The following is a 20,005-nucleotide window of genomic DNA, read 5'->3' on the forward strand; positions in this document are numbered from 1 at the left end:
AGACAAACTGCAAGATATATATATATGTATATCTTATCTAAAGTGTAGACAGTTCATTTATTCCAAATAATCTATGTTTGTTCTTTTTATTTTGCTTAATTACTTCTCGATAATAATTAACTAGTTTTCTAAGTTGGAAGTGACTTCTAGATCCAACGGGCAGGGGGAATATTTATTTATTATAATTACTATTGATGTTTGTAGTCATTCACATGTCACTATAATAAACAATCTATCTATCTATCTATCTATCTATTTGAAAAATCATACCAAGAAAGGTTAAGCAAATAAAAATGAAAAGATAATTATACATGAATAAATATACATCATTGAGATCAGTATCACCAAAGTGGACCTCAGTTTGGCGATAATCTGGTTCTCTGGTCAATATCATAAGCGACCCTAGGATCGCTAAAAATATAGATTTTATATTTGAGAGAAACTTGTGGAACGAAAATATCACCCAGGCTGCCAGGTTAAGTTTGGCGACTTCGGTAAAGCTGCAACTCATATAATTTGTGTATATAGCAGTGACACAATAAATAAATGTAAAACGGGAGGGGTCCGATTCGGAAATTTAAAAAGGGTGTTCTAAGCTTCAATATGCTCCTTTTTGTTGGCTCTTGCACAAAATGTTTTGAAAATTAAAGGTTTTTTTTTAGGTTTTTTTTTGGGGGGGACTCCCATTGGATCCGTCACTGCGTCACTGTTATGCATGAAGTGGTTACTTGATATTACAATATAAAGCTAAAAAACAATATTTATATAAAAAATAAAAAACAAGAACAGACAACAATATAAAATAAAAACACCCCCCCCCCCCAAGTAAAAACAAAACAAAACATCCCTCATAAACATATGTCTGTTTCTCAATCTCCCGTGCAGACTCTAAAACGGCATCAGTCCTCCTTAATTTCTATCTCTCTGCAAGATAATTGCCATGCTTTGAAATAGCGAATATACCTCTATGCATGCAGAAGAATACCTGGTGCTGATTAAGACTGGTTTCACAGGGCCTACTTTTTCATTATGTATGACTACTACATGTATGTCAACACAGTCTACATTTGAACCGAATGTTTGTTCTCAACAACTATGTTTGAGGAGAGGCTTGGTAAGGGAATACAGTGCTAATAAGAAACACATTTGTTCTATTGAATGTTGATTACAGAATTCATCAATTACATGTGTTCAAACATTAATTGAAAAAAGGCCTATTTTCCAATTCAGTTTTGGTTTGTTAAATATTTACTCGTGTTTGCTTTCTGATAATATCAATTATATTAAAATCTAAATGTGTTTTATTTATTCATGAATTATTTTTGAAATCGCTGAAACCTACAAACCAAAGTAAACATTTGTATAATGTGTGGCCGCGTGGTCTAGAGCATTGGAACTTAGTGTCGACGGGAATGTCCCAATGTCAAAGAGTAATCAAGGGAACCAAGGTTATAGCGGTAATCAAAAGAATGTAATCCAGGGACAAAGACCAGACATGGAAAACATACACACACAACAAAGAACATTAAGTAACTAAAATTATACATACAAAGTAACAAAAGCAAATAAGCAACTCGGACGCCACTAAAAACTGGAAGCATGGACCAGGTGCACCGTTAGGGTAAGCGTCCTCTGCTTTTCTAGAAACACCCGCCGAGTTGCTCCTAAAAAGTCAAGTCCGGGGTAGACAAACGAGGAAAGGAAAACTATGACCCGTTAAATAAATCAGTTGTCATGGTGCACATGGATACACCATAACGATCCACGAGTTCATGATGACGACCATAAAACTTCTTTAGTGATGACTTCAATCTTGTAGCAACAAAGCAGAAAAAGGATGCGAATCCTGTTGGTGGAGCGTCAAAAAGTTGTCTCATAAATTTGCGGCCTTGTACCGATTCCAGCGCTTGGATGTACATTAGACTGGTCTAAATATATATGTGTGTATGTGTTATAAATTAAAAATTAAGAAATCTTTTTGTACTTTTTTATTGATACATTTGTAACAAGAGGCTCTAGAGACACTGAATCGCTCACCTGGTTTGATAATCAACATTCTATATTTTGTAAAAGCGGCCATGTATGTTCTTGGATAAAAATTCCTATCGCTCATACCTCGGGAACAATCATATCAATTGTCATTTAACTCTGTCCAGTAATCTGGAGAAGTTTTTCTTTTAAAGTAATAACATTTAAGAAAGCAAAAAAAAAAAAAACGTCAAAAAGGGACATTAACTTCAACTTGGCTTAACAGATTAACACAAAAATTTGACCATTGACAGATCTATTCATGCTGAATATTTTACTATAGACCATTTTGGAGATACATGTGTATGCGAACACGGATATTCTATTTTTAATAACGTTGGTCGTGTTTTTCGACAGATCAAAAATCCCCATATCGTTTCTGCGCAAAGCTCCTTAAGAAATTTTCGTACGAATTTTGGTTATAATTGGTCAGGTAGAGTCAGAGGAGAACATATTTTAAAGTCTGAAAGAAATAACATCAAAAATAGCGAAAAGACGTCAAAAAGGGCAATAACTCCAACATGGCTTAACAGATTCAAACGAAAATTTGCGACAGATACATGTTGATCTCATCATGCTAAACATTTTTTAATCCGTCAACAATTTGCTAAACCCAACCATTTCTTACTTATTTGCAAAAATCCCTACCACAATGTATTTCATCCCTATTGTCAATTTTTAGTAACTGCATGCGGTCATTTTTTTTAGCAAATCCAAAATCCTCACGTCAGTTCTATAAAGGATATACGGAATATTTAAGCAAAGTTTGATTACAATTGTCCGAGTGGTTTCGGAGGAAAATTGTCCACGATAGAAGACTGACAACGACGACGACGGACGACGGGCGCAAAGTGATAGAAATAGCTCAGGTACGTTGCCTTCGGGCAGGTGAGCTAATAAAAAGCTGTTCTATCAGTATTGAAGTTGAAAAAAAACTTGTAGACCTACATGTATCAGAATTTAAGGGGGGAAAGTGTGTGTTCCTTTGCATTTTGTACCGGTCGCAACACAAGGCCGGATCCAGACACGTACTTTAAAAATGAGGGGTGTCAAACGAGAATCCTCAGGAAAGGGGGGTTGCTAGGATAATTATTTGCCACTTATTTTTAATATTAAACATGAATATAACAAATTTTCCAATAAAAAGGTAAATTCCAAACCTTCCTTCCTCCTTTTGGATCCGCCACTGCACCGCAAATTAATATTTACCGGTCCCTTATCTTTTTCGCCTCATTTTTCTACTGCTACCTAAATAAAACCAAAACAATAACAAAACAATAAAAATAACAAAAATAAACCAACAACAACACAACAACGGCATAACATAAATAATAACAATATCAACAACAACAATAACTACAAAACAAACCATTGGGATTCATGTATACTAACCCAATTTTTAGCAAACATAAAACTGCACCTCAATTCTAACTAATTTTAACTATAAAATTCACCCCGACATAGTCCCAGATCATCATGGCGTTTGTTGAGGCAATTTTTTAAATATTATATTTAAGCTATATACTAACAGATGCAACAAAACAAAAGAAATTAAGAAATTTATTATTTTTGACCGGCAAAACGGAGTGGGGTCTCCACAGCTCTGACCAATGAAAACAAAATATGCCCCCAGCTAAAGCTGATTACGAAAAAAAATTACCACCGTTTTGTTGTAGATATTTTTTTCACGATTTACAACTACTCTTCTTTTTTTAAATATCACTTACTTATTGCAGCATTTTTAAATAAAACTTTTCCACGTCGGGCTCCCTGCTTTCTTCCGTGAACGAGCTGAGATGCATATTTCTTCTTCATGATCAAAGTTGAGGACTATGAATCATTCCTACTCATTTAGTAACTTGTTAAAATCAATATGTTGGAAAATATCGAAGGTCAAATCATAGTTACTTGAAAAAAAGAGACATACTAATTATATCATTTCTCCTCTTTTTCGTTGCTTGCTAAAAACACATATATTTGAACATAGGGGGAACGAATTTTTTTTTCTTCAAAATTTGAAAAAAAAAAAAAAAATAAACATACATGTTCATATACACATTCAAACATGTCCTAGGTGTAAATATACAAAAAGGTGTGACAAATGTTCCCTTTTAATTTTCGACACACAAAAATGTAAAATGATCATTGTTTTTTATTTTACATTTAATAAAAGTGTTCCCTTAATAGTGAAGTGAAATAAGAAGCTGTTCTCCCCCGCGCATGCTGGTAAACAATCATAAGTCTCTAATAGATTCAGCCTAACTTTTCCCCAGGAAGTGTTTTCTCGAATTATCCTGCATGGTGCCCCTGGAATTTTTGACGTTGTGACATCACAGACGTGAGCAGAGTCTAAAAAGCTCTTTAAAAAAGGGAAAATTGTATAGTTCGGTTGAGCTCCAACATAGTGAGAAACAGTCGAAATTGTCAAAATGGGTGATAAACAAAGTGACGACAGATACTTTTCTCCGATTTACAAACCTTCTTCCTCGTCAGCCAATAGCATTCCAAATGATGTGGCTAATGCAAGTTTTTTTTAGTTTTGGTTTTGTTTATTGCTACAATTTAGGCCTACATGAAGAAACGTTTATACTGCTGTACCCTCATAATTCTCATGCTTGAGTTGTCAATGATTCTCAACTGTCTGGCTCAAATCTGCAGTGACTTACTATACTATAATATAGGCAGTTAATGATAATTAATAATTATATGATCAATGAATCAACTTGCTAATATGCTTCGTAAGGAGAGGTTTAAATACAGGGAACACTTATTCAACTATCCTGCCAGATCATGGCAGATGGCTGTAAGTGTAAGGAGATTCCGGCCATGGCAGTCTTTATAAATAGAAATTAGACACAATTTTTGTCCGCCTAACAATTTTACTCACATGCTACAGATGGTTTTGATTACTTTTTATCATTAGAACATACTGTGAAAGTTCTATTGTTCATGGGGTAACATTTTTTTGTGGTTTTCGTGTTTAGGCCAAACCACGAATTTTGGTTCACGACGAAAAGAAAATTTCCATTGATATGTATACTGAAAACCTCAAAACCACGAATTCAAGAATCCACGAACTTGTGTTTCTTCCCTAATCCACGTTAATTGGAATCCACGAATTAAAATAGTTTCAGAGTATGTGTAAATTATCATTAACATTCCATCTTTACTTTTTTTAAGAGCTCTATTATAGATGGAATGTAGCTTTCAAATTGTCTTTTCAACTTGTTTACAAAATATTTCCGAAATATTTATCACTAGCCGTTGAGCCTGCGTCAAACAGGAAAAACGGGGAGAAGACCAAGTAAGTGGGAAAAACTGTATGTCATGATCACATTTGTTCTGTGGGCAAATGAAAACTGTTCCTGGTACCTTATTGAATTACTTTCATTATAAGTTTTATACCTTTAAGCGAAAAAGAAAAAAATCAATTTTTAAACCCTCATGATTTCATAAGTCTATCTACCATATTTTTGCTTTCATGATTAAGAACTTTTAGTTATTGCCAAATATAAATCCCTACTCCACCAAAAAGAAAAAAAATAGCAAATAAGTACATGAATTTTTAATATTATTGTATCAGTCTTATTTTAGAGAGAGGACCGTCAATTTCATCATGCATGTGCTGACTATTTTGAGGAACCAGTTGCAAGATCAAGAGAGCGCTTACATGATCATTCGCAATCGCCAACACATAACACACAGATTTCAACTCCAGTTTCAAAGTACGAAAGAGTAAATGAATGTGAAGTAACAACACCAGACCAAACACTAGAAATAAGTGAAAAGAATATGGATCCAAATACATTTACAAATAGAAGATTTCACTCAACACCTTTACAAGGAACTCGTGAGGCACATTATTATAATCAAAGGCCACATACCGACATGCAAGAAACATACGGTGTAACAACTACAAACAGGAATCAGGAAGAAGCTGGATTGTCTACTATGGAAAGAGCGTTCAATAGCGAATTACCTTTCCCGTCACCATTAACTAGTCATAGGACGTCTCGCCAATCACCCGACCGGAGCACATTGTGCACTCCGAGAAACCAGGCCGCCATCAACCTTTCCTCTAGACATGGTTCTTCGAGCACTCAGAACAGTAATACCAAAAGGAGTCTGAATAGGTAGTAAGAGTTACTCTTACAGATCGATTTGATATTTTACTCTATGTATTTAAAGGGAATGGTTTGTGTAACGGCGGCTAGCCAACAAGTATTTAGTGCAGTGATTGAATTTAAGTGGAAATACTTGCTAAATGCAAACTGAAATTCAATTTGGCTAATAAAAATTATTTCCACTGGCTAAAATTTGCTAATGGAATTATATATTAAAATACGTGAAGTCCAGAAATAACCCCAAAAACATTAATTTAGCAAGTGTAAATTTTCTGTACTTGTTAAATTTAGCTAGTGGAAAAAATTCTGAAATTCAATCCTTGTAGTGTTACTCCTTGTTTCGACTAGATATTTTTAAAAACCTTCAATCGAAACATATAGGATTATATTTCATAATATTGAAAATATATCATTTATATATATACAACTGTAACCGAGAAACTGATTTTTGAGGTCTAAAATAACTGAATACTTACCTTTGGATGATTTTATATTGTCAAATGAGACATCACATCAACTCAGAATTAACTATCACCTTAGAAATGCTGTTTTTTTTAGAATATTCCTACAATAAGCGTTGTTTTACCTTTTTATATTGATATTAAATATTTTATTTTTCAAAAACATTTTACACATTTTGTTAATGGGGAAACACTCTAGACTTTTAATGGTGCTTGAGCTAGAATGACCAGAAGTATTTAGGGTAGGTAGGGTAGGAGAAAACAGGCATATTATTTTTTTTTGCTTGGCATGATCCTAAGCTGGTTTTACATAATCCATAAAATATTGTGTGGAATGAGAATCAGTCAGCGACAGAAATATATTATCTGTCCAAAACGGGTTTGTTTTATATATGTTGCTTTGTACAATTTTCAGTTCCCAGTCAAGTGATGCAGTATGTCGGATCTGCCACTGTAGTGCCGGCACTGAGCAATTGTTCTCCCCTTGTTATTGTTCTGGGAGCATTGGGTTGTTACACATTTCTTGTCTACAGAGATGGCTAGGTTCTTCCAATAAAACCCGCTGCGAATTATGCAACTTTCAGTTCACAGTTCAAAGGCACCCAAAACCGTTTTATAAGGTATACATTACTTATATTTTGTGTAGTATGAGGACTCTTGTAAAATTCCCAAAACTACCACGGTCATTGGTTACCGGCTTCCACACACTGTAAAGGGGAGAGAACTCAAAAAGTAAAATAACATGCTTCATGTAGCATCCCTTTTGTCTTAACAACTTTAAATAAATATCTTCCCAAGTTGTTAAAGTTATAGTAATCACTGTATTGAATACGTAAAAGTTACAATTATATTTATGTGAGCCAGATATGTATACATGTAATTGTAATTTGTATAGGCTATTTTATTTCAGTTTTTGAAGAATCCAGGAAGTCATAGAGACAAGCGCCATCTGATGTGTGATATGGGATGCTTCCTTTTTCTAGCACCGTCCACCATAACGACTGCGTTTATGTGTATTGCTGCCAGTAGAACATATACTACAAAAGGAATAGAGACATTTATGCTGTACTGTTTGTCTTTGGCATTGATGATTTTGTTTGGTGCATGGTTTACGGTAGGTTGATGGCATGTATGCTGTTTTGTAATAGTTCCAATGTTTTTTTTTTGTTTTTGTTTTATTTTGTTTTTGTTTTTTGTTTTGTTTTGTTTTGTTTTGTTTTGTTTTTTTTTTTTTTTTTGGGGGGGGGGTTTGAACAGAAAAGAACATTTTTATAATTGTCATGTATGTCAAGATATTAGCAACAATTTTCACTTCGTTTGGGGTAAAAACCATTTTAAGGTCAATATAGTTGCAAGGAAATAGACAAAATAGACAGCCTTTCTTCCCAAGCAGTCTATTATCGCATTTTATTTTCATATTAACATCACTTAAGTCTAATACAATTCTAATGACTGTAGGAAAATTACATTCAAAGGTGCATGAAGACAAATCTTGCTTCTCCTATTTTTGATACGCCAAATAAAAAAAAGTATTATACAATAAAGGCAGCTTAATATCATGCTTTATGGAACAAGCTTGACCGATATCTGTTTTGAGCATTCCATAAAACATCGCGTTGCATGCACTGAGGAGCCATAACTGTTCCATAATTTTTTTTCTGCAGATATTTTAAAACTTACCCACTTCGTCACTTTAAAACAAATTTTTGGTATAGAAAGCCGTACAGTATCGCTTGTAATCAAAACGCTCAACAAGCCATATCACAAAAAGACGGGTGTCTGAAATACATTGTTAAATGTAAACTTTAAAATATACTATAAGATGAAATCGTTTTCCAATTAATATTTTTTTTTATAAACCTCCCTTTGCATGTCCCTGTTCAAAAACAGCAATTCTGCAGTTGGATTTCAAAGTCACATAGAATGCTTAAAATAAATGTTGCAGAAAGAATTGGCAACACTTTATTGAATCATGTTTTTATCCAACCAATAGAATATGTAGTACGATGGAATTGTAGAAAAGAAAATAGCTGGTATCTACCAAGACTACATTTTTAGCAATTTTCATTGACTTACTAAAAACAGTATAGTTACGGAACTAAGCCAAAGTAAACAAATCCTCCCAAAGGAAAAGGGGCGATAAAGGGTATTGGCCTAAAATTCAACTGAAAATTAATTATAAAGTGGTGACTAATTTAATAGACCCTTTCGTACTAACTGTGTGATAACTGTGTGATAGTCGATGAACATGGGTGGAACATGCTCAATATACACTTTCGCGAGGAAAATTCTTTGTTTTACCCACGCCCCATCTCACTGAAGTGTACATGTATGTTGAATATGTTCATCAACTTACCACAAAAGGGTCTATTGTGAATTTGGAGACTTGAATCCATCACCAATGAAAAAATCATACAAGTTTCTGATAATTATAGCATTGAAAGTACAGAAAAATCGCTTGAAGTTTACCGATATTCAGATGTACTGTAAAATTTTGTACTTTTTGGTCACTTTCTGGTCTTATCTTTGCTAAGGAAATGGTGTCCAAACCCAAGAAACAATTTTATATTTAGTGAATACATTCATTACTATATAATTTATCATAAATTTATCACATGTGAAACTTTTAAGTTGTTTCTTAGTTGTGAATATAGCTTTTAGTGACCAATCAGCATGCAAGGCGGACCGACCAGTCGGCCCGTGAAGAATATGTTCAAAGTAATATATTCTTTTACAATCTTGGCACATACATTTTACATATATGCATGTAGATTGATATCCTGTTTGAACATTTTGGGAGGTAATTTGAGCATTTTGTTCTGATCTGTTTGTTTGTTTGTTTGTTTGTTTGTTAGGGTTTAACGTCCGAGCAGCAATATTTCAGCTATATTCAGACGAATGTTCTGATCTGAGACCAGTTTGAAAGTGCTTTTTTTTTAAAAAAAAAATTATTTGTTTTGCTTTCCGACAACTTTTCAATTGTTAAGAATTTGGTAAAACGAAAATCATAACAATATTCTTGATCAGTACATAAATTTACTTTGTGGTTGATTTTGTTTTGTTTTGTTTTTTTTTTTAATGTTTTAGCGATTTTATTTTATTTTTATTATTTTTTTTTTTGCATTGTTGACATCTCTCATAGCCGATTTGCTTGCGCTTTTCGTTCAGAGACCATACAGTTTAATAAAATATAAAATAAAAGAACAACACTTACTTTATTTCTTTATTCCATAGACATATACATGTATCATAAACAAATAAGTTCAAGTTACAGTTATCATCATTAAATATCAAGGCTTATAATATTACGGATTGTCTGTAAGAACAAAGTCCTAGCACTGAATAACAACAAGCACAAAGTCCTAGCACTGAATATCAACAAGCACAAAACTGTCTCTCTAATCATTGAGTTAATCAGTAAAAAATCTTATGAATGACATAATATTAAATGCAAAAAAATTGCAAAAATTAAAAGTTGCCATTAAAACTTAACATTTGTAGACCAACTGGTCCACCATACGGGATGAGTGCTCACGGTTCGAGAAGTCCGCGGCACGACTCGTCCGGTATTCAAGCTATTGTGGATCTTGTATTCATGTTTAGGCGCTGTAGTCGTGTTCAAAAAGGTTTGTCGTTATTTTGTATTATAGTTCAGATTTATGTTTTTTTTTTTAAATATTTTTTTTCAGATGTGTCTAAGACACAATCGCAAGAAGTACAATCACTGGAAGTGCTTCAACCAGAATGTCAAAATTATATGTGAACCTTCGTCTGTAGCAGTAACAAAGTCAATCACTAGTTCACCCTCAGGAAAGGCTTCATTTGAAAAAGTAAAACTTTGTAGTGTCAAAATCAAAGTTTCGACAAAGTCGAACACTACGAAGACTCGAACAGTGCCAGAAATTCACCAGCACGTGCGTTTAACGGAAGAGAACATTGCCCGTTCATTAACTTCCGGTTCTATTGACAGAAAAGACAGACATGTAAACAGTAATGACGAGGCCGATAACTTGCCAGGACCTAGTAGAAGTTTTCAGAGTTCATCGAGTGACTCGCGTGGCAGAAAAATATTCCGTTACGGTCAACGTTATTGGTCTAACGTTAGAATTCCTGAGTCTGAACAACATATCTCGGGAAAAAGCATAAGTCCCCTAACTGCCAATACTTATATTTAAAGATTGTAAAAATATACAAATTATTTATTTGTGATACCTATCTATATAAGCCATGGTGTTATTGAAAAATGACTTTCTTACGATATATAGTGTAATTCGAAAACAAATTAAAAAATAGTTCATGTTGTTACTCTAGAAAAGACGGTACACCTGGATGTAGATACATAGGTCTTGATAGAGAATCCTCATACTTTGTAAAGAACGATTCCAAATCATCGTCTATCTATACCGAAGATGTTATCAAAATGCTGGAATTATTTACCGACAACATATTTATTGGGTGTATGTGGTTGTCGCGTTTTTCAACAAACGGTCAGCATTCTCTGGGAACAAATATTACTTCGCTACTCTGTGACCTATTCCTTTAATCTTGTGAAACTGACTTTATAACTGATCTGATGCAAACGTGGGGACATCGTTTGGCCAGATCCTTTGATCTCAGTTTCCGCTATATAGATTAAACAATCATAGTTTCGAGGATTTTATACATCAATAGTGTAGATCCCAACTTAACGAGCTCTAATAACATGAATCAGTAATAGACACGTCAACAATTAGAAGCCGATATGACTCCAGGCGCGGATCCAAGGACTGGCGTACCGGGCGTACGCCCCACCCCCTAAATCGGTAAGAAAAAAAAATTCACCACAAGTTTCACCCCATAATATTTTTGCCTTGCTTTGCACGGCATTTAATTCAATCTACCCCCTCCCTAAACTCAAATCCTGGAACCGCCCCTGGACCCCATAACACCTTCTTGCGAACAAAACCAGCTTGATATCGTTAATGTCACCAGTGTAATTTCAGTAGTCTAGTATAATGACAAACTTTTATCTATATTGTGTTTGAAGTATCTTTTTCTTTTTACCTTTGAGGTTTTTATTTGATTATAACAATAGATTGCTCAACGCCCACAATACTTACAAGGATGAACATGTATACTATAACGTCTTTTCGATCCATTGAAATTGCTATGGGGGTACAATCATTAAACTGAATTAAACTGAATAATAATATGAAAAATAATTTCTTTTGGACATAAAACCATAGATTAAATAGTCTTACTCTTTTTGAATGAACAAAAAAAGTTCTACTTTTTCCACTACACGTTGATGTCACTATCTCTTAGAAATGTTATTTTCATAACCATATATTGAATATTTTTATCAGGTTGTTTCATGCACAGTGCAATGAAATAAATACAACACAACATGCATACAAATCTTTTATTCAAAAATTGGTACGTACACACCCTTTCTAAAACAGCCGATATCCAGAAAATGACGAGCGGCCGTTCCCAATAACTTCATTAATCGATAACAAGGACACTATTTTTAGGAAAACCCGTTGTCCTGTCGTCACCTGAAATATTTATTTATATTCATTAAATGAAGTAATTTATATCAGTGATTGTTTAAGGGGGTATGCCAATGGTACGTGACATAACTCTTACAAATCAATGGAACGTTTGTGTAATGTATTTAACATCAATCTCATGGAAGCATCATAGTAACTTGGATAGATTTCATTCTGTATCAAATGAACACTTGAAAGGCTTCCGTGAAATTGAATATGATACAAACATATCACTGATTTCAAGAATTATGTCCCTTACCCTATGGTCTACATCCTTAATTGCAACTAGTACTTATGAGGTCCATCGACCATGTTCGGATACCATTTAGTAGAGACAATGGTCAATCCTGATTTTGATAATCCACAAAAGAAATAATTCGTACTTGATTAATTCTAGAATTTTACGAAACCTGAGATGACCATTCGAAATTCTAAATTCAATTCTAAAAATATATGAGATTCAATTCAAATTTAACTGAATGCATTTTATTCAGAATTCAGACATCAAAACTGAAAAAAATGAAGAAACTGATCAGGGCCTAATATAACATATAACTTATGAACAACATATCAAATCGAAAGGTTACATAAAATTAATTTTTATTTCTGCAACAAAGGCACAATGAAAACGTGTTTTTTACACTGAATCGGACATGCTTACCCTTCCGGAACACCCGATGTCACTCCCAGTTTTTGTGGGGGTTCATATTGCCCTACTTTAGTTTTGTGTGTATGATCTACCGTTTCCTTATCTCAAGTTTTCATATATAATTGCATTTTATTCCGTTAACTACACTGTGCATATAGATTGTCTTTGTTCCTGTTCTCATGTCCATGGCATGCTTTAGGCTTTTGGTGCTTCTGAATTGTCCCATTATACCTTTAGGTACGAGACCACAATTATCTGCCCTTAGCTTTTCGTTGTATACGAATATAGTTCCTATAATAATAGGGGATTTTTCAAAAATTTTTTAGAAACACTTCCTTTCAGAATTTCTCATACTTTTTGTGCTCAAATGGAAGAGGAATAATGAAATTATTTTAGTAGATGTGTTGAAATGAGAAATTTGACATTTAGGTTGTGATTTGGTGAGGTCAAAAAAGATCAAGTTTGTGACATCCAGAAGCCATTTTGGGTCATTTTTTAGGGTATCTCTGTGTTTATGCATAAAATTTGAAAAAATAATGGTAAATTTTTTTATATTTTTTATATAAGTTGTTGGAAGGTTCAAATTAACGTCCCTGAAAATCTGAATCGAATTGCGCCGGTGGAATTTTTTTAAATTACAGAAAGGCTATAAAGAAGACAGTGGGAAAATTAATTGTGGTTTCGTGCCTTTAGTAAAAGACAAAACCAGAAGTTCCGAATGAAAATGCTACAACTGGTACTTAATAAGAGTCTTACCACATAAAGTAATATATTAGCAGGGAACCAGAAATATGGCGGGAAATCATGTTATTTCACCTCTTCAATTGTGAGATAATAGGGAACATTTCAAAATATCCATATAAACAAGATGGCGGATAAACAATACATTCAATGCCAAATTCTCGTAGGAAAAATAAATTTTGAATTTTTTCAATCTCAGAGGTAAGAACGAAAAATAATTGTAAGGGAATCGTAGTACAGAACGACATGAATAAAATGGCAAGTTTTTGAAAGGAACCGTCGAGTAATTACAAAAATAAACGCAAACAATCTGAGGTGACTTGGAGTATAGTAATTGTAACCCCAAAACGAAAATCTCATCACCTGAATTGATCAGATATGTTGGGTACATCATCTTAATTATAAATGCCCAAAATATGAGTTTATACTGTGAATGAGAATTCTGTTTGATACTGAGACCAGTTTTCTAGGGGTAGGGATAATATCCTTAACATTTTTTGAAATTTCATTCTTGAAAATTAGTTTTTCGTGGTTTATTTATGTAGAAAATTATTTTTTTTATTGAGGGATAAAAACTCAAGAATCCAATATTTCGCTCTTTTTTTTCTTCCAAAATTCATCAAAACCCCAGAAGTGTTAATTGTGATAAAAATAAACAGAAAATACCAAATAAGCCATTTATAACAGAAGCATAAATACTCTAGGGGTTTTGACATGGTAAAATATGACAATTTAAGCGATTTTTCGGCGGGATAGGGGTACATTTTTTTTTCATTTTACCCAAAGCCCTAATTGTTACCACAACTTTCTTGGTACCATTGTAAAGCTGAGACATTGGGCTACATGATGATACATATAAATGTCAGTTTACTTTGTTTTGTAGAAAGAAGAAGTACGAATAATAAAAAAAAACGTTAAAAATAGAGTTTTGCCTCAACGAGGTACAGAAAGTAGCCAAAAAAATACAAAATGCTACAGTTAATCTTTTTTTGGCGACAAAAAGTTCGTAAATGAGAGGTATATGGGTACCTGAAAACATATTTTTGGTTGATGAGTGGGGGTGTACGGGGGTTATCTCAGCCAACGTAGTATTCCGGTAATTGCAGATTTCATTCATAGATATGCGAATATGTCCCCTAAAAAGCCCCTCGCAACATTTCCCGTTAAACTTGGGGCATATTTCAGGTCCATGAATGCTACCTGTTGGATATAGTAGAGACTATGCCTTGTATTATAGAGTATGAACCTCATTTAATAATTTGTTTAATAATAAACATAAAAAAGTAACACATTCTTTGATATAGAACTCAAACCACATATTTTGGTAACCCGTATATGCACATTTAAATTTTCATGGAAAAAAATTAGACTTTTTTATGATTATGGAAAATAAATAATCTAGCCAAGGTTATGATGAAAATAAATAATCTGACTTTCACTAGGCTGAAAATAAAATTTCTGACCTGAAAAAATTTGCCAGCCTCCTTAAGAATCTAATCGTCGTCCCCTTACTGTCTAGATTTACAAATTGCTTACTCACATGTGTAACTACTGAATTTGAAGCAGTGCTCTGATGGTTTAAGATGGCGCCGGTTCCCAAGCTCGTAGCATCGCAAAGTGATTTCCCTCTTATTTCCTGGTTCACAAGTAGCTGTGTATCAACCTGTGCGAAACCAGGAACATATCTGCAGCTTATCGTCCAGATAAATATATATGTACCTGTAACGGGTACTGTAAAATACCCATTTGAAAAGGCATTCCTTGTATCAATCCTTTCCTATTAAAATATGAAAAATAGATATGAAACAGTTTACCATATTAGATTATGCTCACATTATGTCCTTTTTCCAGACGCAGTCGCTATGGTTTCGTTTTTTACCCTTTGACCTTAAAGACGCTCTTCCATGGAAACGCAAGTCACCTGATCACAATTATGTTTCTCGATTGGCTAGATACTGATAACTTAGTGGCGTCCGGAAAAAAAACTGTATCGAAATGTAAAATCGAATCCCATGTGTTATTTCCTGAATGAATTGTAGACAATTGTAAGTAAAAAGAACACAATTTTACTGCGTCGGCTATCTTTTTTTTTTTGAAAGATAGTACATGTTTACATTTGTATTCCAATTTGATTGTTTAAAAGGTTGAAACCTATTGAATAAATTTCGATAGCACATGCATATGCAGGCAAGTTGTCATGTTAAAAAAAATCCTATAGTCGGCGTTTAAATTTGAAATAATAAAAAAAAATTTTAAAGAATTTATTTCTTTAAGGGAATTGCCATCTACTGATGTTTATAATATTTAGAACAACAGGCCCAATCTATAATAAAACGAAGTCTCCATAAAATTTGTTCAAACACGAGAACTTAAATCCAGTATCCTAAAGTTTACATTGTCAACTGGCCGTGATTCTATTACCATTGGAGTTTCCGTGATTTTTTTTCGATTTTAATAGGACGACTATGTACTTTTTTCTTACTTTTTTGATATTTTCATGACCTATAACGGTAATCTAAAACCCGCAATATTTGTCCATATTTGGTTGTACACTTTAGGGGACGACCATTAAATTCTTAAGGGGTAGTATAGGAACAATCAGCTGATTATCAGCGTCACTCATATCGTGCAAATGGTTGGCTAACACTGTGTTACGAAAGATTTTTTGGGGGATTTTAGTGGTTTATTTCCCCCAAGACAGTCGAATTATCTCCTAGAAGCAACGATGTCGTAGCTTTAAAATGCACGAAATGAAGGGTGTAACGGATATATGGAAAGTGCTATCTTTTTCAACTTCGTTGTCATAGTGTTTTTTTAACAACTGAATCGTCTACTTACAACTGGAAAATTAATAACTGACTTCCATGTATGGTTTTTTGCGTTTTCTATGGTAGCAGAAAAAGCAACATTGTCTACAAAGTAAATATTAGAAAGAACAAGTATGAATTGTGCTAACAATATTAAAAGTATTTAAACCAAACTTCTATGCATATATGTATGAAGAAAGGCATCAAAAGATTAATTACCGCTTTTAAACTTGAAATTCGTTTATTTGAGAGGAAAATATGTATGTAATAAGGCGATTTTAACTTCTTGAACAAAGTGTTTTACAGGTCGGATTGATAGGCTTGGAAAGGGAGAAAACAATTGATTTTTTTCTTATTTCATTCGATTTTATTTCTTCTTTGCATTTGGCAATGAGGTTCGGCGCCCACTTATTCTACTGTGTTAATTTTTTTCCCAAATTCATTATTCAAAGAATAAACTTAGCATATTAATTAGTCAAATAACACATGATTGTTAAGTACAGTTCTGCCTTAAAACCAGGCAAAAGCTAATGATTATAGTGAATCTTGCATTTCTAAATGCCAATTTTTATTGGAAATCCATCAATAGGCCTCATATACATGTAACCTGTATTCGATAATAAGAGTGCAAATGAAAGAGTAATCAACGGAACCAAGGTTATAGCGGTAATCAAAAGAATGCAGTCCAGTGACAAAGACCAGACATGGAAAACAGATATGCACAACAAAGAACACAAAGTTACTAAAATCATACACACAAAGCAACAAAAGCAAATCAGCAACTCGGACTCCACTAAAAACCGGGAGCATAAAAGTTGCTCACTAGAGATATAAACGCTTAAAATTTGGTTTGGTTCCATTTCTGTAACAGAAAAGTACAAGGAAATTTCCGGCCAGAATTTTTACACTATATAACCAGTCAAATAATAGTTCATGATATATAGCAGATCAAAGAAAATTAACACAGTAGAACTTGTTTTAGGATGTTACATTTAAAAAATGTGTGGAAAAAATTAACGAAAGGATGGACGACTAAAACTTCGCATGTGATGAGAGTAAAATGCAAAGGAATTAGGAACTGCATAGAAATTAAAAGCAAATGAAAATGAAGTTAAGTGTAAGAATCAGACAATAGGTGACACATCATTTTTCTCAATTGGTCTTTTGTCGCTTCAAATATATTAAATTCTTCTAGAAAACAACCGAAAGGCTATTTAAAATTATCCTGAAGCATCCCTGTCTTTACATAGTGAAAAAGTACGGAAAAATTTCCTGCCATTTTTCCATGTGCATTTCAAGTAAATTTGAGCTATACATATCTTTAAAAGACAAACTTTACAAACACTTCGATGGTTATATCTGGAAGTTATGAGGTATCAAATACTTGGATAACGCAATAAAATCTCTGTGTTTCTAATTCTTCATGTGCCACATATTATACACATTTTGCCTGATTCTTAAACAGAGAGGTAATTTAAAAGTTTTTTGTTTTTGTTTTTGGCATTCTTCAGGAATCTTAAATCTAATGATAAAAAGAATGCAATTACTCATTAGATCATCTACATTATTTCCGATTGATTCAACTTCAGCAATTTGCGCCTGCATTTTCGTCTTTAAATCATTAAATTCGGGAAACATTTCTAGAACCGATTTCCCACTCTGTTGCATTGAACTTCCACAAAGTAGTATCATTGCAAAACTATATACAACCAACTTCATCTTTCTTTTTCTCTGAAATTTAAATTTAATATGCGTTTTCCAATGTGTGTTCATGTTTTTTCAAATAATAACCTTGTTTTGTTTTTGTTATTGTGTTTTTATGTGCTATCTACATTTTTTTTATGAAACTATTCGTAAAAGTCTATTTTTTTTTCTTCAAGTTCATATTAAAAAAACACATTCAACCATATATTTTTGCTTAACCATTTTTTATGGTACGGTACAAAATGTTTTATCCGTACCCATACCCGTATTCGTACAAACTTTTTTCCAGAACCCAAACAACATATATTTTGCTATAATATTAATTATTACGGAATATTAATTTTTGAAAAAGTCTGTTTCAATTTATTCCAAGTCACTGATATTGACCGGTTAACTGTTTAAATGTGTAACCGGAAGTTACCGTAATAAACTTATAATTAGCGTTTTCTCACCCTCCTGTCTAACCCGTATTGTACAGTCTTTGTCGAGCGCTACATTAACCTCGGAGAGAATCGTTAATTGTTCGAATTATTTCCTGTCCGTTATGTTTTTCGGAAAACGTTCGTAGATTAAAACTTTACTTTAAGATTTGGAAATTATCTAAAGGTGTTTTAAAAAGGAAATGTCAGAGTTTGAATTCCGTAACGTACTTTTCGTCAATTCCAACACCGGCAAATATTTGATACGATATTATGGACAATATTAAAGAAAGTTTCATTCGTAGAATGTTTTCACATCATCATCAATGAATATTTTGATAACATCATGGTGTTCTGAAGTTAAATATATATCAAAATAATTATATAGGAAACAAAAATATCGGACTTCGATTTTGGATGCGGGAATTTCGTGTGACACATTTTGCACCTTTTGAAAACAGAAAATCGAATTTTTTTTTTTGTCGTAAACTGTTTTAAAAATCTTTGCTTCAAATCTAACCATAATTTTGTTTTATAAAATTCATGTTTAACAAAATTTCAGCTGGAAATGTCACGTAAAAATGAAGAAATCGGCAAATAGTATTGTCTATATTTATGTCTTTATTTACAAAAAAAAAAACAAAATAAAAAACAAAATAAAAAAAAAAAAACATAACATTCTAATTAGTTCATTTATTCATACGAAATGGTATTAGGTACATCTACGCTAACAATACATATTCAGTCTATACTTGTAATAAAGTGAGTTACATTTAAAGAATATCATATCTTTATTCCTTAAAGAAACACCCCATCTATTTCAATACCAACATACTAGCCATGATCAGTCAGTGATTTTTCCAACTTACCTTTTTCTAGTAAAGACTTGTCAACATCTGAACTGCCAATCTACATCAGAGCATTGCCTATTTTAAACACTTTTCAAACACACATGTTGCCAAAATATTGTTTATTTCCATATTTTACTGTTATCATAATAAACAATATTATTCTTAATTTAGAATTATATTACCCATATTGACTACCCTTTCTTTCCACTTACACATAAACGATAGGTTTAATCGCACTTTTATTTGAATTTTAACACGTGTTTTTAAGAATTTTTAATCTTTATTCATGTCTCTGTTTTATAGAATGAAAATTTTTTGGTTTATTGTAGAAATAAGAAATAAATATTTCAACATATTTCAAAAACTATAAAATGAAAAAAAAATAGTTTAAACGATGTTCAGCCGTTTATTATTTATTAGAAAAGGAACAAAAACAAAAAAAAACAAAACAAAACAAAAGGATGAGTTGAAAACATCCGTTGTTTTATTGTTTCAACATAACACGCTCAGTTGGCGATTCTTCCAACTTAATTATTTTGAGCAACAAGTAATGGGTTTTCTCAAAAGTTAGCCGTCTCCTAGCTTTATCTAATGTTGAGAATAAAAAAATCATGCAATTTGTTTTAATAACGAAACTATTGATACTTTGATGGCAACCCTATTAGAATCTGCTATAGCATATCTTTTCCA

General features: G+C 32.9%; 2 protein-coding genes across 2 annotated transcripts; one reads left to right on the top strand and one right to left on the bottom strand.

Moving 5' to 3' along the window:
- The first annotated feature begins 4,404 nt into the window (after positions 1 to 4,404).
- Positions 4,405 to 10,817, top strand: LOC148621321 (uncharacterized). The gene is made up of 4 exons (XM_088575494.1): positions 4,405 to 6,161; positions 7,029 to 7,233; positions 7,524 to 7,727; positions 10,303 to 10,817. Exons 1-4 carry the CDS (start codon positions 5,821 to 5,823, stop codon positions 10,786 to 10,788), a joined length of 1,236 nt encoding a protein of 411 aa, XP_088431620.1. The 5' UTR covers positions 4,405 to 5,820; the 3' UTR covers positions 10,789 to 10,817.
- Positions 10,818 to 12,006: 1,189 nt separating this feature from the next.
- On the bottom strand, positions 12,007 to 19,384 carry LOC148621322 (uncharacterized). The gene is made up of 5 exons (XM_088575495.1): positions 19,334 to 19,384; positions 17,889 to 18,072; positions 16,373 to 16,446; positions 15,075 to 15,311; positions 12,007 to 12,150 (listed from the first exon to the last, which is right to left on the bottom strand). Exons 2-5 carry the CDS (start codon positions 18,058 to 18,060, stop codon positions 12,046 to 12,048), a joined length of 588 nt encoding a protein of 195 aa, XP_088431621.1. The 5' UTR covers positions 18,061 to 18,072; positions 19,334 to 19,384; the 3' UTR covers positions 12,007 to 12,045.
- Positions 19,385 to 20,005: the final 621 nt, after the last annotated feature.

Source organism: Perna viridis, chromosome 3 (assembly GCF_037379345.1).
Source record: "Perna viridis isolate PV_CMFRI_1.1 ecotype Kerala chromosome 3, ASM3737934v1, whole genome shotgun sequence".
Lineage (NCBI taxonomy): Eukaryota > Metazoa > Mollusca > Bivalvia > Mytilida > Mytilidae > Perna > Perna viridis.